Genomic DNA, 21,678 nt, shown 5'->3' with positions numbered 1-21,678 from the left:
GGAAGCAGTGACACAGCTGACGATGAGCGATCCCTCTCTCTCCCTAGCACATGCATCTTATGGAGAGAAAGGGACTAGGGCTTTAGATTCTGTCACTGGCTTGTCTTCTTAAAGGTTGTAGCTGTTAGAGATGGAAGATGACTTAAAGTTTCTTCCATACTAATTTTTAGGATTTTCACAGAAAAGACCAGAACAGTGTGGTCAGTTTTACATGAAGAGAAGATTTTATTCAGAGGGCAATCATGAGGAAAAAATGCAACTTGGGAGAGGCCAGGGGACAGAGGGCAGGTGGGAAATGAAAGAAGCAAAGACATGAGTCCATCTGCCACCAGCAAGCCCGAAGGGGCGTGTCCTTGAACTGCCAGAGAGTGGAGTCCATGGCTCGTAGCTGGGATGGGACTCGTGGTGGGAAAAGCAAAACAGGAGCAGTTTAGTCCAAGTAAAGCTTGTGATGATCCCTCGAGCTCTAATCTCCTCAGGTCTGTAACATGGAACGTATAGATCAGCTGCTGTATCCTGACACCTTTTAATACTGAGTAGCCAATCCCCTGGCGTGGAAACCTCTCCACTCTCTTACACCATCTGCTGCTGCACGGGGGCTGCACCCTGGTTAAGTCCATGTCGCTTGTGGAAGGCAATGGAAGAGAAAACGCACAGATTCTTTTCAGTCCCACCTTTCTCTCCCTAGCATTCGTCAACCTGTTTTTTCCTCATTTGCAAAGTGGAGATGGCATAACTCCCAGGGTTGGGGAAAGGTCTGGCACAAGAGACAAGTGTAAATAAATGTTTGAGAACTCTGAATCGGTGATTTTAGATACGTGAAGGTATTCCGGGTAACCAGTGCCCTCCCTGAATCACGTTATCCTTTTGCCAAAAATTGTAACTCTACTAACTTTGAGGGTATCTTGGAAAGAAAAAGCAAACTTAATTCCTATTAAAATGTCATTCAGCCTCCCCGGCCCAGTCCAGGCCGAGAGCGCCCGCCTGGTGCTTCCGCTGTCCGCGCAAGCGCCCGAAGCTCGGCCAGAAAGCGGCGGGGCCGCCGGCGGGGCCGGGAGAGGAGCGGGCGCCGCTGGCCGGGAAGGTGCTGGAGGCCGCGGTCCGCGGTCCGCATGTTGAAGGTGCAGCTCCCCGCGTTATCTTAAGCAGCTCCCAGTCCCCGAGAGCATTACCGGGATCGCCCAGCTCACAGTTTCAGAATGGCTTTGGTTATTGCCTTTCCTCGGTGTACTTGCACTACCTTGCGGTTCGTCCATTCCTCCTGAAGAAAAAGCAGCAGAAGGATAACTTGATTAATCTTAAAATACAAAAGGAAAATCCCAAAGTGGTGAATGAAATAAACATTGAAGATTTGTGTCTTACTAAAGCAGCTAATTGTAGGTGTTGGCGTTCTAAGACGTTTCCTGCCTGTGATGGTTCACACGATAAACACAACGAATTGACTGGAGATAATGTGGGTCCACTAATACTGAAGAAGTATAATAGTAATGAATTAGGATGGAATTCAATTCTGTGCTGTAAAATCTTATAACAGTATTTTTCCATTCTTTGTTTATAGAAGATCTTTCAAATGGTAGTCTAAAGTATTGCTACTGGTTGAATAATGATTTTTGCCAATTTATTTTACACTACTGTTTATATTTGACACTTTGTATATTCAGTCATTTATATAGAATTAAATCGTACAACCCTTTCACTCTGATTTCAAAGAATTAATATCTTCCTACAATAAAACGAACACTTTTTATTTTTAAAATAAAATAAAATGTCCTTCACTCTGTTCTCTCCTTTTTATGCCTTTTTTTCCAGATGATAACAAAAAGTAATCCAGATGGGGTGCAGGTGCTGTAAAATGCTACAAAGGTAACATTGAACAAAATGTCCCATCCGAATGGAGGAATTTGTGATTACCATGCAAGCACTTTAAACACCCTGCATGGGTTCAATGCATTCACCCAGCTTGGGGCATGACCACCATTGCCAGGAAATTAAGAGTTTGGAACCACTTTAATGTCATTTAAAAGAACACGAGGCCTGGATTTTTAAACTTTTTTTGAGCAATGCTCAGAGTGTGTTGGGAACGCTGTCTTTCTCTGAGGCTGAATTTGGTTTGGGTTGAATTTACATTTCTCCAGAGAGCTTCAATGCAAAGAAAAGTTTGAGTTTTAGAAGGTGCCTGAAATGGCATCACTGAAAACACCTCAGTCACATATGTGCTTTTTATTTTGTCCAGATTCTATTTCATAAAAATTTGGGCAACATGAATATAATTCTGTATAAAATAAAGGGGAAAAATTAACTGATGATTTTGCTTCCTTAACAAAACTATCTTTATTATGTTAGTTCTATTCCGTATCTATATCTATCTATATATAGATCTATATGTAGATAGATATAGGTATATATATACACACACACACACCTACATACATATATAAGTTTTATTCTACTATAATTATAATCTGATATTAGGCTCTATTCAAAAAAATATTTATTGTAAGTATCTTTCATGCCAGTCCAGACTTCATATTTTAATGACTACATAATATTCCATTGAGGGGTTGAACCATCAGTTCTTAACCAGTTATTTTCCTGTTGTTGGATATTTGTTTTATTTATTTACATTTTTTGTTTGTTTTTCAATTTCATGACCCACTTTGCTCTGTAACTTCTTCCTGCCCTTTTTTGAATCCCTTCTTAAGATCTTTTTCCAGTTGGTAGAACATTTTTATACCAACTATATATATTTAATGAGGCACACATATAGACTTAAAGAGTAATCACGGAAATTAACAGGAATCGTAGAAAACAGCGGAGCCTGTAGTAGAAATATTAATAATGAAAGTTAGTTATTAATAAAGTTAATACTTAACCCGACTGGTCTCCCTTCTTCTCACCCCAGCTATCTCTTCGATCCAGTTCAAGTGCCCTCCCCTGGTTACGTCAACGAAGTAAACAGCTGCAAGTTAGATGAAGACGATGCCGTTAAGTTAAAAGGCAAACAGAGCCTCGAAGTGTTGGTACACAAGGATGACCCTCCGAGCGAGAGCTCCAAGAGGACCGCGAGCAGGACCCAAACGGCTGCTCCGCAGGAGCCCTGCGGGCCGCCCCAAGGACCGCTTCTCCGGGGGGACACGGCGGGGGGACCCTGCGCTGAGAAGACTGGCGGGGCCGTCAATGGCCTCGGCCCCGCTGCGCAGCTCGCTGGCGATCCCGGGTGCCCCCAGGGGGACAGGGGCTCCTGGGCCAGTGCCACAAACAAGGGTCACACGACTCGGCCCTTCCTTGAAGGAGGAAGTGCCAGGCAACCGGACTGCGTGCTGCTGGCTTCAGGAGAGACCCGTGTCATCGGAAATGGCGACTCCAGCACGTCTTGCGCGGCAGGGCACCCCGCCTGGGAAGTCCCAGACCACGTCCTCCACATACCCGCCCCGGATTACCCTCCGCTGTGGGGCTCAGCCGACGACGACGCTGATCACGTTGATCGCGAAGAAAAGGACTGTCTTTTCAAGAGTCACACGGAGGAGGAGCCCCGGCAGGGCGCTCACCCCGGGGCGGGGGAGCGTGGTTTCAATATGCCCTTCTCGGTGAAGAGGAGCTGGGATTCGTTAAACGAGGCCGTGGCAACTGAAGTTCTAAGTGTGTACTTTAAAGAAGAGGATCCTGCTCAGGACGTGCCTGTGGTCGATTCGAGAAACGGGTGGGAGGAGACCCAGGGCTCCCCTGGAGATGCGAGTGGGGAGATGGCGGATGAGGACGCGGAGGTGGCCGAAGCCCTGGCCGCTTTAGAGGCAGCTACTGCGGGAGAAGATGTGGATGAGGCAGAGTAGGGGAGCGGCTTTGCGCCGGCAAGGAAGCCAGCGTTGCGCTGGGCGTACATGGGGCTGGGTTTGCTCCTTAGACACAGAGCTGATGACTGCAGCGCAGATGGGTGCAGCCTTACCGGTGGTTGACACCCAGCACCTGTTCTGATGGCTGTGAGCGCCTGGGCCACACCGCTTGTTAAATATGGAGAGTACCACCGTCTAGATGGGCTAAAACTCGAGACACGAGAATAAAAGAGTGGGCCACAGTGCTCGTGTCCACAGAGCATGCAGACATTAAACAGCCTGCTCGGCACCCCTCACGACTCCCCCAGAACATCTGGTGCAGATGTCCCTGAGGATGCGCTGATGTCCCAGCGCTTCATCCCAAGGGCACAGATTCACAGAACATTCTGTTTGACTATAAATTCTCTATCTTGCTTTTGAGAGCCAAACGTTATACCCAACCTGAGAAAGGTAACTACCCCCACTTAAAGTGCCTAATGTATGGTTTACCTTCAGGGACAATCACCCAGGGAACTAATAACTAACCACTTGTTGGACTGAGGGTGAAGCTCAGCAGCTTTCAGGGTGGAGCACGAGCCGCCCGTAAACACATGGTTAGTCATTAGCTGTGATATCAGGACACCTTGACCTTAATTTTTTTACATTATTACTTTTTAATCTCCTTTGGAATTGGGGAGTCTGGTCAAAATAATTATTTAAACTGCTTGTGTCAAATTCAGGTTTTAAGTTCATGAGATTTGGAGCAGCAAAGAGATAGATGGAGTGTTTTGTGCCATGTTAATGTCTGATTGTGATTAAAATATAGCAACATATGTGTCTGTGTGTCTTAACTCAAAAGTGCTTCTAGGGCTTCCCTGGTGGCTCAGTGGTTGAGAGTCCGCCTGCCGATGCAGGGGACACGGGTTCATGCCCCGGTCCAGGAAGATCCCACATGCCACAGAGCAGCTGGGCCCCTTGAGCCATGGCCACTGAGCCTGCGCGTCCGGAGCCAGTACTCTGCAACAGAAGAGGCCGCAACAGTGAGAGGCCCGCGTATCACAAAAAAAAAAAAAAAAAAAAGTGCTTCTAATTTTCCCAGACTGAGCATTAGTGGCCCTTGATGTTTCTTTCAATTTAAACAGCTAGACTATTAAATTACAGGTGAGGAGGAGACTAGGTTGGTTTGCCAAGAAAGGCTTTGACTCTCTGTCTCTGTAGTTCAAACTCTTGATACCATGATTACCTATGCAGATGTGACCTTTAGGATGAATAGCCCTCTCTGGGTTTCAGCCTTCTAATTTATAAACAAGGACAGCCATTTAGACATGGCTTGATGGAGAATTTAGAGGATGGTCAAGAGTATTTAGAAAAATACGAACATGGAGGATGCTTTATTATGGTGTTTCATAACACAGGCTCTGAAATCTGACCTTGGTTGGATTTCCAGCTTTGCATGTGACCTTGGGCAAGTAATGTATCCCTTCTATTTGCCCATTAATTGAGAATAATAATAATATGTATTTCTAGAGACTGTCATAATGTCATCACTCCATTTTGGTAATTATTCAACATAAACATGATTTCTGAGCCTAACAGACCATTTCCCTGGGTTTGCTTGATGACAAGCCATCTCTACATATAAGGTCACTCAGAGCTTTTAACGGCTAAACTGTTGGCATTGCTAATTGCATTGTTGGTTTACCATTCTATTTAGTACACCAGATGCTTAATATTTTAAAGTGGTTCCTTCAACAATTTCCTAAGTGTACCTGTTGGGATCAGGTCCAGCTGCATGTGATAAATGTCTTATAGAAATAGAGATTTATTTACCTTTTATGTAAAAGAAGTCTGGAGGTAGCAGTCCAAGCTGGTAGAGGATGCCATGGTATCAGCGACTTATGTTCCTTCTATCACTTGGCTTCCTTCTCAAGATTACTGCGTGGTCCACAATGGCTGCTGGGGCTCCAGTCACTCATTTGCTTTCCATGCAGGAAAAAGAATAACGGGTCAGAAGATCTCACTCCCTCTCTATTAAGGACCTTCTAGAAGTGTAATTCAACCTTTCCACTTGTTTCTCATTGGTCAACATCTGGTTACTGGTCTCATCCAGCTGCCAGAAAGGCTAGGAAGTCTTACCTTTCTAGCTATGAGCATGGCTTTCCCAACTAAATTCAGGATTCAGTTACGGAGAAGGGGGAGAATGGACGTTGAGTTATGAGATGGTCTGCTTACAGTCTTCCACACCAGGTCCTCAAAACACAAAAGCCCGGGATAGAGCTGATTTGCAAGAGATTGAACGATATCATTTACAGTTAGTGTGACACAGGAGGGGTCTGAACCTTTGGTTCAAGGAGGAAAGAGGACTGGACAGCTACAGCCTTCCCAGTTTCCCATGGGTATCTCCAAAACAGAAGGATGAAAGAAGAAAAATCGGACAAGGAAAGGGGAAGGTGAGGTATTCCTGCAGACAAGTCTCTTTCCCTGGCACAGAAACACACTTCTGCATTTACATGTTTACCTAATTTTACATTTTAGGACTGCTACAGAGAATTCACCATGATTAAAAACTCTCGACTTTTAAAGATTCTTTATATGTGAATAACTGCTTCAAAAAGTTTAACAGAATTTCATGTGTTTTGCTAAAAGCAGCCCTGGCCCCAATATCTAGGCTCCACCAAAGGACATCAGGGCAAATGTCAGAATCTTTAGGTTGAGAAGAAACTCCAGATTTTAGCTTTTTCCTGCAGCTTGTCTAGCAGCTGAGAATCCTGCTCTGTGTAGTGTCTTCTTTCTGCAGCCTGGTGCCACCCCTTATCAAAAGTGATGCTGGTGATAGTGATGCTTTTCAAACATTCTGGACAGTCTGACAGCATAGATGCACTCTGAATGTAAGGCACTGGCTTTGATTAGAAGTGGACATCACAATCCAGAAAGGAGGGGATATATGTATATGCATAGCTGATTCACTTTGCTGTACAGTATAAACTAACACAATATTGTAAACCAACTATACTCCAATTAAATATATACATATATATATATATATATATATAAAGAAGTGGACATCACAGTCTCCTTGATCTTAGCAAACTGCATTGCATGGATATTTACCATGTTAAATCTTGATTTTGATATAAGATTATTTCTATATTACATGTAGTTTTCTTGAGCTAGGAAGTTACATTTCACTTTTTACTGATAGTTGAGCTATCATACAAATATGAAATTAGATGTTTTCCCCTGGTTTCCAAGGCAGATGGTAGCATACCGTTATAACTGTAAAAGCAGATCCACAAGGGATTAAAGAGAATTTCAGGTTCTTAGCACACGCCCATTTGTCCACGTTCAGTAACTATTAGCCAGTCACCGTTTTCCTCTTTCTGTCTTCCTCTGCCCTGACCCTAAGGGCAAGATTATCTCTTTTCTTCTTTTTTTTTTAATTGAGGTATAGTTGATGTACAGTATTATATGTTTCAGTTGTACAGCATAGTGATTTACAATTTTTTTTATATCAAATTTAATCAGTTATACATATACATATGTTCCCATATCCCCTCCCTTTTGCGTCTCCCTCCCACCCTCCCTATCCCACCCCTCCAGGCGGTCACAAAGCACCGAGCTGATCTCCCTGTGCTATGCGGCTGCTTCCCACTAGCTATCTACCTTACGTTTGGTAGTGTATATATGTCCATGCCGCTCTTTCACTTTGTCACAGCTTACCCTTCCCCCTCCCCATATCCTCAAGTCCATTCTCTAGTAGGTCTGTGTCTTTATTCCTGTCTTACCCCTATGTTCTTCATGACATTTTTTTCCCTTAAATTCCATATATATGTGTCAGCATACAGTATTTGTCTTTCTCTTTCTGACTTACTTCACTCTGTATGACAGACTCTAGGTCCACCCACCTCATTACAAATAGCTCAATTTCATTTCTTTTTATGGCTGAGTAATACTCCATTGTATATATGTGCCACATCTTCTTTACCCATTCATCTGATGATGGACACTTAGGTTGTTTCCGTCTCCGGGCTATTGTAAATAGGGCTGCTATGAACATTTTGGTACATGTCTCTTTTTGAATTATGGTTTTCTCAGGGTATATGCCCAGTACTGGGAATGCTGGGTCATATGGTAGTTCTATTTGTAGTTTTTTAAGGGACCTCCATACCGTTCTCCATAGTGGCTGTACCAATTCACATTCCCACCATCAGTGCAAGAGTGTTCCTTTTTTTCCACACCCTCTCCAGCATTTATTTTTTCTAGATTTTTTGATGATGGCCATTCTGACTGGTGTGAGATAATATCTCATTGTAGTTTTGATTTGCATTTCTCTAATGAGCAAAGATGTTGAGCATCCTTTCATGTGTTTGTTGGCAGTCTGTATATCTTCTGTGGAGAAATGTCTATTTAGGTCTTCTGCCCATTTTTGGATTGGGTTGTTTGTTTTTTTGTTATTGAGCTGCATGAGCTGCTTATAAATTTTGGAGATTAATCCTTTGTCAGTTGCTTCATTTACAAATATTTTCTCCCATTCTGAGGGTTGTCTTTTGGTCTTGTTTATGGTTTCCTTTGCTGTGCAAAAGCTTTTAAGTTTCATGAGGTCCCATGTGTTTATTTTTGTCTTTATTTCCATTTCTCTAGGAGGTGGGTCAAAAAGGATCTTGCTGTGATTTATGTCATAGAGTGTTCTGCCTATGTTTTCCTCTAAGAGTTTGATAGTGTCTGGCCTTACATTTAGGTCTTTAATCCATTTTGAGCCTATTTTTGTGTATGGTGTTAGGGAGTGATCTAATCTCATACTTTTACATGTCCCTGTCCAGTTTTCCCAGCACCACTTATTGAAGAGACTCTCCTTTCTCCACTGTACATTCCTGCCTCCTTTATCAAAGATAAGGTGACCATATGTCCATGGGTTTATCTCTGGGCTTTCTATCCTGTTCCATTGATCTATCTTTCTATTTTTGTGCCAGTACCATACTGTCTTGATTACTGTAGCTTTGTATTGTAGTCTGAAGTCAGGGAGCCTGATTCCTCCAGCTCCATTTTTCGTTCTCAAGATTGCTTTGGCTATTCGGGGTCTTTTGTGTTTCCATACAAATTGTGAAATTTTTTGTTCTAGTTTTGTGAAAAATGCCAGTGGTAGTTTCATAGGGATTGCATTGAATCTGTAGATTGCTTTGGGTAGTAGAGTCATTTTCACAATGTTGATTCTTCCAATCCAAGAACATGGTACATCTCTCCATCTATTTGTATCACCTTTAATTTCTTTCATCAGTGTCTTATAATTTTCTGCATACAGGTCTTTTGTCTCCTTAGGTAGGTTTATTCCTAGATATTTTATTCTTTTTGTTGCAGTGGTAAATGGGAGTGTTTCCTTGATTTCACTTTCAGATTTTTCATCATTAGTATATAGGAATGCCAGAGATTTCTGTGCATTAATTTTGTACCCTGCAACTTTACCAAATTCATTGATTAGCTCTAGTAGTTTTCTGGTAGCATCTTTAGGATTCTCTATGTATAGTATCATGTCATCTGCAAACAGTGACAGCTTTACTTCTTCTTTTCCGATTTGGATTCCTTTTATTTCCTTTTCTTCTCTGATTGCTGTGGCTAAAACTTCCAAAACTATGTTGAATAAGAGTGGTGAGAGTGGGCAACCTTGTCTTGTTCCTGATCTTAGTGGAAATGGTTTCAGTTTTTCACCATTGAGGACGATGCTGGCTGTGTGTTTGTCATATATGGCCTTTATTATGTTGAGGAAAGTTCCTTCTATGCCTGCTTTCTGCAGGGTTTTTATCATAAATGGGTGTTGAATTTTGTCGAAAGCTTTCTCTGCATCTATTGAGATGATCATATGGTTTTTCTCCTTCAGTTTGTTAATATGGTGTATCACATTGATTGATTTGCGTATATTGAAGAATCCTTGCATTCCTGGAATAAACCCCACTTGATCATGGTGTATGATCCTTTTAATGTGCTGTTGGATTCTGTTTGCTAGTATTTTGTTGAGGATTTTTGCATCTATGTTCATCAGTGATATTGGCCTGTAGTTTTCTTTCTTTGTGACATCCTTGTCTGGTTTTGGTATCAAGGTGATGGTGGCCTCGTAGAATGAGTTTGGGAGTGTTCCTCCCTCTGCTATATTTTGGAAGAGTTTTAGAAGGATAGGTGTTAGCTCTTCTCTAAATGCTTGATAGAATTCGCCTGTGAAGCCATCTGGTCCTGGGCTTTTGTTTGTTGGAAGATTTTTTATCACAGTTTCAATTTCAGTGCTTGTGATTGGTCTGTTCATATTTTCTATTTCTTCCTGATTCAGTGTTGGCAGGTTGTGCATTTCTAAGAATTTGTCCATTTCTTCCAGGTTGTCCATTTTATTGGCATAGAGTTGCTTGTAGTAATCTCTCATGATCTTTTGTATTTCTGCAGTGTCAGTTGTTACTTCTCCTTTTTCATTTCTAATTCTATTGATCTGAGTCTTCTCCCTTTTTTTCTTGATGAGTCTGGCTAATGGTTTATCAATTTTGTTTATCTTCTCAAAGAACCAGCTTTTAGTTTTATTGATCTTTGCTAATGTTTCCTTCATTTCTTTTTCACTTATTTCTGATCTGATCTTTATGATTTCTTTCCTTTTGCTAACTTTGGGATGTTTTTGTTCTTCTTCCTCTAATTGCTTTAGGTGCAAGGTTAGGTTGTTTATTCGAGGTGTTTCCTGTTTCTTAAGGTGGGATTGTATTGCTATAAACTTCCCTCTTAGAACTGCTTTTGCTGCTTCCCATAGGTTTTGGGTCGTCGTGTCTCCATTGTCATTTATTTCTAGGTATTTTTTAATTTCCTCTTTTATTTCTTCAGTGATCACTTCGTTATTAAGTAGTGTATTGTTTAGCCTCCATGTGTTTGTATTTTTTACAGCTCTTTTCCTGTAATTGATATCTAATCTCATAGCATTGTGGTCGGAAAAGATACTTGATACAATTTCAATTTTCTTAAATTTACCAAGCCTTGATTTGTGACCCAAGATATGATCTATCCTGGAGAATGTTCCATGAGCACTTGAGAAAAATGTGTATTCTGTTGTTTTTGGATGGAATGTCCTATAAATATCAATTAAGTCCATCTTGTTTAATGTATCATTTAAAGCTTGTGTTTCCTTATTTATTTTCATTTTGGATGATTTGTCCATTGGGATTTACAATTTTTAAAGGTTATACTCCATTTATAGTTATAAGATATTGGCTGTATTCCCTGTGTTGTGCATTACGTCCTTGTAGCTTATTTATTTCATATGTAGTAGTCTGTATCTCTTGATCCCCAAGGCCACCTTGCCCGCCTATCCCCCACCCATTCTCATCTTAACTCTTCATCAGTATCTCCCAGCAGGAGGCCTTAGGAAGACGGAAGGAAGCACCAAATGCAAGTACATGAGTACAGATCTGACTTCCTTAGTTTTGTCATCTGTGTGCAGTCACAGGAACGTGGCCTCTGCTCTTGAACTTTATTCTGCATCAAGGGGACTCCTATTTGTACAATGAGTCTTTCGACGAAAATGTGGAAATTCTTGCTTTCTGTTTATTCATTTTTTCTTCTAGAGTAAACCTCATTCCTTTTAAAACCTGCTATTTTAGAGCTGGTGATAATTAAACAGAGACAACTGACATTTATTTTTCATGGTAAACGCTTTCTCTGTTAACTTACGGAAATAAGTTACTCATTTATTTATGTACTAAATTTATAAGTTCCTCCAATGTATTAGGTTATAGTGGACATATAACAGGCTGACTTTTGAAGCACTCTCAGCCACTCTAAGAAACAACATGCTAGGCAAATCTATTAAATATGCTTGGAGTTGACCATTAGCAATTTTTTTTTCAACTAAAGTGACTATAATAAACAAGCATCTTTTGCCTAGATCTAAGATGGTGTGTGGCACAGGTGAGACTCAGTACATTATTTGTTGAATGAAAGACTAAAAGCTTTTCACATGTAGTGGAGGAGACATCATGCAGCTGATTAAGATTCCGAATGCTAACTGTGAGATTGGGATATATTGTGATAAAGGTATAAATGCAGGGCTGTGGAAGCACAGTCTAGATGAATATGAGAAAAAATAAATTACATGTATTAGTCACGCATTTCACTCCAGCAGCCCTGCTCCGTTTGAATAAGGAGGCTGCCTGGTTGTCTGTGGAAAGATGGGCACAGAGTGGAATTGAGTAGCCAGTGGAGGTTTGGTCTCCGTCACAAGGTCATGTTACCCTGAGGAACTTACTCCCAAACTGAGACAAAAACCTTAAGAAAACCAATGTTTGGGGCCAAGCAGTGGGAAACTTGGCTTACCACATTTTTCAGTCATCTTGAACTCAATCTTTCAAATCCTGGAGGGGAAAGAAGGAAAGGGTGTGTATTTGTGACATGAGACTCAGATGTCACTTTTCTCTTGGTGCCTCATGGTAGAAAAAGTACATGGGGGTTGGCTCCGCGATTAACCCCTGAAGCCATGCGTGGTGACCTCCAGGTCTTCAGAGGTTCTGACCACACAGCATGGGCCGGGCACTCACACTCGTGCACCTCTTCAACCCTAATCAACCTGGGGTGGAATCAACCTGTGCCTCTTGCTCATTGTATGACCTTGGGTTTAAGTTTCTTAACTTTCCTGAGCCTGAGTTTCCTCATCTGTAAAATGGGGATCCTTCCTATATCCCAAGTGGAAGGCAGACATTCTCAAATTTCAGGGTGCTTGTTTTATAAAAGCAGGTTGCTGGGTCTCAGCAGGTCTTGGGTGGGGCCCCAGCATCTGCATAGTTGATGTGGGTGTTTCTCCAGCCACACTTGGAGAAACTCTGAGACTAGAGCATGACTTGCCACACTTTTTTGATCTTGCACCAGTTATCAGTAAAAAATGTCACACTCCTACCCCTAATAGAAGTATGTTTACAAATAAACATACCGTCCTCTTGTACTATGCCATATACTCTGTAGAGCAGTATTAACATAACAAATATCAATCCGGGTTTTAATATTTTCTTCCCATACCCCTGGGTTATGTGAAACCTACTTTGAAAACCACCGACTTAGAAGCTCAAATGAACTATCTATAAAAGCACTCTAAATAGACAAAACTGGACTAAGATTTTCAACAAGATACACGGCCTACATGTGCATGTGAGCCATACACTTAGAATACAAGCAAACGTGAAAATACCTCCGCAATACCACTCATCGCTAGTGTTCACCCTCATCTCACACTTTGAGCTTGATTTTTTTAGGAGACTTCTGTATTTTCAGCTTTGAAGCATTTTGGAATAGTTAATAGGAAACAAGGGTAAAATATGACCCAGAGACCAGAAGGTAGACAAAGAATTTTACTCATTTCCCTTATCAAATCTACACATTCCCAATTCACATAAGTGAGACAGTTGGAGGACAGGCTGATTAGAATATTTGTTTAGTGGGGCTCTTGCTGTTTTGAAAACAAAACCATAAAGTTTTCTCTTGACAGCAGTTACCAACCTTAGAAGAAAATCCCACAAAAATAATTCCATTTCCAGGTTCTACTCATCCTTCTTCATTCTCCAAAATAGCTCTAAAGCTATCAAGATTGGTACATATAAACTTTGGTCCTTGTATAAACAAGGGAAGATTTTTACAGGCCAAAGAGAGTTGCTGGTCTCTTCTCATTAACTAATGTGCTCTCCCTGTCTTAAACGTTCATGCCTAGAATAGAATCAAAAGTTTTAAATTACCCATTTATGAAGCCATATGATCATAGGCTCTAAGATTTTCATGATGTCAGCCATTGTCCAGGAGACAAACCAAGAACTGTACAGTATTTAAATTAAAAGTTTATAGAGTTGGACTTCCCTGGTGGCTCAGTGGTTAAGAATCCACCTGCCAATGCAGGGGACATGGGTTCGAGCCCTGGTCTGGGAAAAGCCCACATGCCATGGAGCAATTAAGCCCGTGCGCCACAACTGCTGAGCCTGCGCTCTAGAGCCCGTGAGCCACAACTACTGAGCCCACGTGCCACAACTACTGAAGCCCATGTGCCACAAACTACTGAAGGCCAGAGCCCATTCTTTGCAACAGGAGAAGCCACCACAATGAGAAGCCCACACACCGCAACGAAGAGTAACACCCGCTCGCCGCAACTAGAGAAAGCCCACACACAGCAACGAAGACCCAATGCAGCCAGAAATAAATTAATAAAATAAATTAATTTTAAAAAAAGAAATGGGGGCCTCCCTGGTGGCGCAGTGGTTGAGAGTCCGCCTGCCGATGCAGGGGATACGGGTTCGTGCCCCGGTCTGGGAGGATCCCACATGCCGCGGAGCGGCTGGGCCCGTGAGCCATGGCCGCTGGGCCTGCGCGTCCAGAGCCTGTGCTCCGCAACGGGAGAGGCCACAGCAGTGAGAGGCCCACATACCGCAAAAAGAAAAAAAAAAAAAAAAAAAAAAAAAGAAATGGACTAAAATTATTTTTTAAAGTTTATAGAGACAAATTTTATAACAAGAAAAACATATCTGCAGACACTTTCAAAATAATTTACCAAATAATACAGTTATTGATATAGAAATGTTATTCAGTAATAACTTCTGAGAGACAGCAAATTATGGTTTTTTTTATAGGTGCAAATATAGCTTAACTTTTTTTAAAACTACCATTTCTTAAGCATGTAGTACAGTTTCAGTTCTGCATATGCATCATCTTTCTTAAGTCCACCATGACCCTATAAGTTGTAGGTATGATTATCCCTATTTCACAGATGAGGAAATGGAGGCTCAAAAAGCTATCTAATTCATCCGTGGTCACACAGACAGTCAGTGGCAGAATCTCAGCTGAACTCAGTTTGAACAACAAGCTTCCTTTTAAGGAATAGGTAATACAGACTCTCTGTGGAGACAGCCATGTTGCCATCAGAAAAAAAGAAGGGCTGAATCAAAATGTGAAATTTCTAAGAAAAAAAAGCCTTTGGTCTCCATTATTTCAGGGAATGCAGCAATCACAACAATCAAGTGAATTCTGAGATCTGAAAGTTGGGGGAACTTTAAACCAAGGTGGTGGAGATAAGAACAATCCAATATTGGAAAAGTAAACTTACATGTATTGTCAATTGGGAAAGAAAGGTTTTTGTTTTTGTTTTGTTTTTTCTTTTTCTGGTTCTGAGGAAGATTTTAATAAAGAATTGAAAAGTTAGTCAAGGTCTTATCTGTAAAATCTCTGAGATCGTCTACGACCAGTGATATTTGTGTTTTTACAATGATCACATGAACGGCCAGTGCAAAGTATCTTGAAATTCCTTTCCTCAGTATTGTCACCTGTAAAATGGAAGTGGTGGCTATGCCTCCCCTGAGCTGTAATGCAACTTACAGGAGATACAGAATATAAAGTGCTTAGCACATACCCAGCACCGGGTAAATAATAAATGTTAGATGTGATTCCATTACCCAGTGAAGGTCATCTCACATTGGACCACATTTTTATGAGTAGCATTTACACTTTTTTTTTAATAACTAAATTTTGATTTCTATGACCACCAAAGCTTTCTGCACCACTTCTAATCATGTTGAATTATTTCTAAACTAGATAAGTCCTTTTCTACCTACATTATTAACAATCATCTCAAGGTAAACATGCATCTTGGAGGCACTTCAAATTTAATACATTTTGTATTCTCATCATTATTATTTATTTTCATTATTTTCATCATTTAACCTTTGGAGGATACACAGTAATTTATGCCTAGTCACAATTTTGTCATGCTATGTTTGAAATGAATATTTGAGGCATTAAAACTAACCTATTTCTTTAATCCTCCCTTGCCACAAATACATTTTTATTAAATAAAATGCATTTTTAATGCAAGATAGAAATCTTGGGTTTGGTAGGGTTGGTTAGTTATTTCAGAGGGATTGTTTTGTTAGGTGTTTTTTTTATTTGGCCAACATTAAGATATTCATCCATAATCAAACCCAGAAATTTTGTAATTTAGGTTTCATGTTATGATTCCAAGAGCATTTCTCTATAATTTCTCGGTTAGAATGACTTGCAAATAAAAAGAAGTCAAGTTCTTTGTAAGACTATACCACATTCATGTCTTATCCTAAGAGTGATAAGATAAAATGAGAGCCTGAACATGCAGAGAAAGAACAGAGCCCTTGTCTTGTAGATCCAGCTCCATTTAACATTGGAGCAATGAGATCATCCTCTCACTTAAGGTATTTGACCTGGTTCCAGAAGAATCTCAGGCCCAGACAGAATCTTAGAAGTTGCCTCTTCTACCTGACCCTTCCTACTCTCCAATCGCCCCCATCCCCACCCCGGATCTATCTTCAATGTGAAGCAATTTTAATGTGGCAAAAACATCAAGAACCCACACTCATATGGCCAAATACTCATCACTCAATCATTTATTTCACTAAAGAGGGACTGAGTATGGCAACTCCAAGGCAGCTCATTGAGTCAGCGCTGGCTGTGTCCAGCCCCATGCTACATGCACTACCTGCCCACACTCTTAATAATCCTGACGGCCTCCCTAAAAGGCACATATTATCTTCAGTCTATTATCTTCAGTTAGAAGATTGGGATCTGAAAACCTTAAGGTCACAGATGGCCAGAGTCATCTGAATGCCAAAGTTGTGCTCTGACGGGAGCTACAGTTGCGAGCCCTATGGCAAATCAAGGAAAGATGGTGGAAGGGAGGTTATCCTAAGGCAACGAAGTCCGGAGAGAGTTTGCAAGAGCATTTCAGAGCAGATGCCACACCAGGGCCGGGGCCCCTGGCTATGGATCTGAGGCAGCGCTGGGCAGCCTCAGCTGTAGGGCTGGATGTCTGATACTCCTCGTGTATCTACTTTTCTGAGAATAATTGCACTGACTGTGGGGTTTTGTGATTGTTGTCAGAAGTGATAGAAACTCAACCCAAAGGAGGTAAGACAAAAGAGGGATGTCCTTGGAATGTTCATAAAGCTCGGAAGGGCAGCTGGGCCTCAGGGTCAAATGAATCTAGGCCTTGGCAGCAAACCAGGACTGCCTCTCTTCCCTCTGCACGTTCCCTTCCTTTCTTCAGACCAGCTTCCTCAGCACGGCCTCAGTCACATTCAGCTGCAGTCAGGGCAGCGGGGCACCTGGCTGGGTTCTAAGAGGGAGGAAAAGAGTTCTCCAAAGGAGGGGGCATCATCCCAGAAGGGAGAGGCGCTGGGCTGATGGAGTTTCAGCTGCCCCCTGCACACGCTACCTCTTCATCCTCAACTCTTTTTTCTATCTCTGTGCTTCTGCCTCCCCCAAATTTGGACTCTCCTCTACTCTGTGGTTCTTCCTCCACGAGGCTTCTGAACTCTAACTGTGGTTCAGCAAAAAGTGTCCTGGCTCAGCTCCACACTTGGACAGAGCTGTGTGTGCTTGGCCTCTTCACAAGCCACCTTGATCAGCTGTGGTGGGACACATACACACTGACCCTTTACCAAGCTACCAAGCTTGGCTGCTGACGATGATGGTGCACTCCATCAGGGTGGCCATGGAGACCATGGCAGGCACCATGACTTTGCCTGCATTTTCCTAGTCCTTAAAAGTCCTGAGAGATAGGTCATTTTACAGCTGAGGAAATTGCATCTCAGAAGGTAAGGTAAGGGACTTCCCTGGTGGTCCAGTGGCCTAAGAATCCGCGCTCCCAATGCAGGCGGCCCGGGGTTCGATCCCAGGTCAGGGAACTAGATCCCCACGTGCCACAACTAAGAGTGTGCATTCTGCAACTAAAGATCCCGCATGCTGCAACAAAGATACTGAAAGCTGCAACTAAGACCCGGTGCAGCCAAATAAATAAATAAATAATTGATTAATTTTTTAAAGAAAAGAAGGTAAGGTAATTTCCCCAACATTGCACAGCAGTGAGTGTCAGAGCCACGACTCAGAGCCAGCAGCAAAGGCCGGGGCCACTGCTCTGAGACCGCACTGCTTCTTACAGCCACACCACTTCCATGGCAGGATTCAGGGCATGGGGTCTCCTCCAAAGTAGAACTCAATTATTTCTACCAGCATCCACACGTGCAGGGAAATAAGTTCCCAGGTGAGAAACTGGGATTTCCTATGAGAAAGACAATAGAGACCAGCTGGTAGGGTCAGAACATGAGTTAGGAAAAATCCAAACTTCAATTTTTACTCCCATAAAATAGCTGATGATAATCTTTCATTTTTAAAGGTAGACTTTTGTTTATTTGTTCATTCAGCAAATCATCGTGAAATCATGCCTACGTACTTTCTGAGCGCCCGGCCCTGAAAGACACACCACCACCAATAAATGGCCCAGGAGCTATGCTTCCTGCACTTCTCGCATTCGGCCAGCAGAGGGGGCGAGTGCCAGCTCTGTGCGAGGCGGACAACCGCCTGCCTGGGCAGCAGCTGAAGCGGGTGGGCAGCGACACCAGCTGGGCGGCCACAGAATGCCGGGGACAGAGTCCTAGGTGCCCTTTCAGGTGTTTGGAGCCACCATGAGGGATCTCCAGGAAGATCTGAGAACAGTTCTGAAGAATGGTCCTGGGAGGATGAGAAATGAACAAAGGAGGCCCTGGATAGAACCTGCCCTGCAGACAAAAGGGCCAGAGGATTTAAGAACTGGTAAGGACCTCGGGTGAAAAACGCAGTCTCCTTTGACCACAGCCAAGCCCTGAATGGTGGGACCCCACTTCCAAAGCACCAACATCCTGCTGTCCTCAGTGGGAGGGAAGGAAGTGTTCCTCCACACTTCCACTATATCAGATCATCAGGGTGGAGGAAGGCTCGATATCTGGATTTGGAAAGGAAGTGCAGGAACATACAAGGCCATGGACCGTCAGTCCCCTTGGCAAGTTCACCCCGGACCTGCCGGTGAGAGAGCTGAATCCTAGGGAGGGTCTTAGAGAGGATATCAAAAGGCTGATTGATTAAGAACAAAACCTGTAACCCCAAATGACCCCTGTCTACTATAAAATGAGATTTGGGGGGAATTCCTAACATCCTCCCTGGTGCATATATTCTGGGTTTCCTGGTTTTCGAGAGCTGAAAATTGTAAAATCAGCTTTTCCACTTCCTTAGCATAAGCTGTTATTGATCATCTTGTTTTCAAGGCAAACACACACACACACACACACATACGTGAAAATTCAAAATCAGAATCCAATGAGGCACCCCAAAGAGTGAAGTTTGCTGTATATAATTTTTTTAATATTTTAATTATTGTTTATCAAATTAGAATTTGGCAGTAAACATCACTTTTCATAAAGACATTATTTATGTATTAACAAATCAATCGATTCATTCGGTCTGGTAGCTTTGTAAGAATCCATGACTTCAGTTTTTCTAGCTCAGCTTCACTTAACTCATGGTAAACACTTGGGAAACTATGAAACTTTGTGCTCACTCCTAGAGATTTTAACACTGAGTTTGTCTCTTCACCCCAGGAGTGAAGAACTAACTCATCTGCAGTACCATGACACTGAAATAATTCAGAAAATACACCATCACTTTTCTGAAGAAGTTGGTAAACAGCAGATGTTTTATTCAGAAAACTAGAAAGAGCAAGTACTCCTGCCACATCTTGATGATTTCTGTATGCTAAATGCATTGCCACGCGCCCTCCCATGGAAAATCCTCCTACTGATATTCTGTTCTTGATACCACTTTATACTTCACCATCAATCAAATCTGTAAGCACCTGATACATTACATCGATTCAAGGTGCTCTGGGTAGTCATTAGATATTTTAAATCTGTCAAACCATACACTGGAGATTCCTCCTTTCAAAGAAGTATATGACCTGGGAGGAGCTGTTAGATAACTTTTATGTGTTGGAATGTTAAACCTTGATTTAAAACTTGCTTGATCCATGTTCTCAATCCTTGTCCAGAATCACCTGAGCTGTGCAGGAAGATCAGAGAGGCGCTGTGCCTCGCAGCCGGCAACCCATGCAGCGGGGCAGGCGCCCTAAACCCGACAGAGCCGCACGACTGCCTCCACGACCCTGCTGCATATAAATTTTAAGAAATTTAACCAGGATATGAAGGAAAGATGGAATGCAGATGATGACAAATGACTCTGTTAAAACTGAATCACACAAGCACGCCCAAGGTGTGGGGAACAAAGGCGCTGACCTAAGTAAATTTGGCAAACAGGCTTCTGGCTGGATTCTCTAAGGCTCAAAACTAGAAGAGGGCTTCCCTGGTGGCGCAGTGGTTGAGAGTCCGCCTGCCGATGCAGGGGACACGGGTTCGTGCCCCGGTCCGGGAAGATCCCACATGCCGCGGAGCGGCTGGGCCCGTGAGCCATGGCCGCTGAGCCTGGGCGTCCAGAGCCTGTGCTCCGCAACGGGAGAGGCCACAACAGTGAGAGGCCCACGTACCGCAAAAAACCCAAAAAAAAAAAAAAAACAAAACTAGAAGAATAAGTACACAGCATAGTGCTCTAGTTGGAAACCTATTTCTCACAGGGGTATGTATTCAAACTACTTTACATGTATGCTAGGGCTGAGACATTGTATAAAAATATTATAGATTGTAAGAACCAGGTTTCTTTACTGTTGGAGAAAAGTCACAAAGAAGGAAAGTGGGAAGGTTAGAGGGAACCCTGTGGAGCTAGACTGGGGTCAGAGGCAGCAGTCATGACTCATGCTTTTGTTCTAAAGACAGTTACATAAATAAAGATGTGCGTATATGAATGGGTTAGTAGCGTGTGTGTATGTACATGTGTGCCCAGAAGCAGTAACACCCCAGTATCAATGAGCACACCTAGTGCTCTGATCTCTATTTCTAAACACCACTCTCCAATAAAAGGAACCGGGGCTCCTTGATTAGTTAGTGGTGGATTCCAAGGCTAAGACAAGGAAAACACAAGATGAGAAGATGAGCCTGGGGCATCTCGTGGTTCTAGAAAGTAAGATAGGGCAAAAGGGATAAAGAGGAAGGGAGAAAGAAATAAAGAGAAGGAGCCATTATCAAAAGGACACAGGCACCAACCTGAAAGAGCCCCTCCCACAGTAAAAACAGCTGCAGGCAAGATCCACCAATGGATGGTGTAGTGGGTTGAACTGTGTCCCCTAAAGAAGTATGTTGAAGTCCTAACCCCAGGTTCCTGTGAAGATGATCGTATTTGGAATTAGGGTCTTGCAAATGTGATCAAGTTAAGATGAAGTCATCCTAGATTACAGTGGGTCCTATATCCAATCACTAGTGTCCCCGTGAGAAGACGAGAGGACAGAGGCCCACACCCAGGGAAGACGGTCATGTGAAGACAGAGGCAGACAATTGGAGGGAAGCAGCTACACAGCATGGAACGCCAGACTGCCAGCAACCACCAGGGGGCAGGAGGGGGCATGGGACAGGTTCTCCCTTGGGAATCAGAAGGAACCAACCCTGCAGACACCTTGATTTCAGACTTGTGGCCTCCTGAACTGTGAAAGAATAAATTTCTATAGTCTTAGGCCACCCAGTTTGTTTTTTACAGGAGCCCAAAGAAACTAATACAGGTGGTAAAATTAAAGGGTGAAGCAGAAATAGGGTATGTGCCTAATCTCAAAATATCTTCCCTCAAATACTTATTAATTACAAAGGGAAAAATAGTGACCTTACCAAAATGAAAGCTGGTGGCCACCACCTTGACCAAATGGTGGAGGTTGACATCACTAGCGATACATACCGACATCATGGCCTCCCCCACCAGCCTCCGATACGGAGCAACGGGAAGGGCGTCCTTTGCATAATACAAACCCTCAGTCTAGTCAGGAGAAACAGCTGGCGCACTGAGGTTGAAGGGCACTCTACAACATGACTGACCAGTACACGCTACAGCACGTCAAGATCATGAAAAATAAGAAAAGACTGAGGGAAAATCTCAGGTCACAGGAGAT

The 21,678-nt window shown here is 42.7% G+C and overlaps 1 protein-coding gene and 1 pseudogene across 3 annotated transcripts in view; one reads left to right on the top strand and one right to left on the bottom strand.

The window, feature by feature from the left end:
* The window catches only part of PGCKA1 (PDCD10 and GCKIII kinases associated 1), an 86,989-nt gene extending 82,080 nt beyond the window's left edge, over positions 1-4,909 (top strand). For both annotated transcript variants that reach the window (XM_081238803.1, XM_081238802.1), the window contains exons 3-4: positions 1,810-1,863; positions 2,903-4,909. In XM_081238803.1, coding sequence (XP_081094929.1) covers positions 1,832-1,863; positions 2,903-3,830 — 960 coding nt within the window. In that variant the 5' untranslated portion in view covers positions 1,810-1,831 and the 3' untranslated portion in view covers positions 3,831-4,909. The remainder of the gene's footprint in view (positions 1-1,809; positions 1,864-2,902) is intronic.
* Positions 4,910-17,789: 12,880 nt separating this feature from the next.
* Positions 17,790-21,473, bottom strand: LOC308628481 (lysophospholipase-like protein 1; annotated as a pseudogene). The gene is made up of 4 exons: positions 21,401-21,473; positions 19,080-19,880; positions 18,058-18,382; positions 17,790-17,886 (listed from the first exon to the last, which is right to left on the bottom strand). The product of its transcript is annotated as a lysophospholipase-like protein 1 (transcript).
* Positions 21,474-21,678: the final 205 nt, after the last annotated feature.

Source organism: Mesoplodon bidens (assembly GCF_964165515.1).
Source record: "Mesoplodon bidens genome assembly, chromosome: 1".
NCBI classification, from domain to species: Eukaryota; Metazoa; Chordata; class Mammalia; order Artiodactyla; family Ziphiidae; genus Mesoplodon; species Mesoplodon bidens.
Note: the sequence above shows the minus strand (reverse complement) of the source record. Positions and strands in the feature narration are given on the sequence as shown.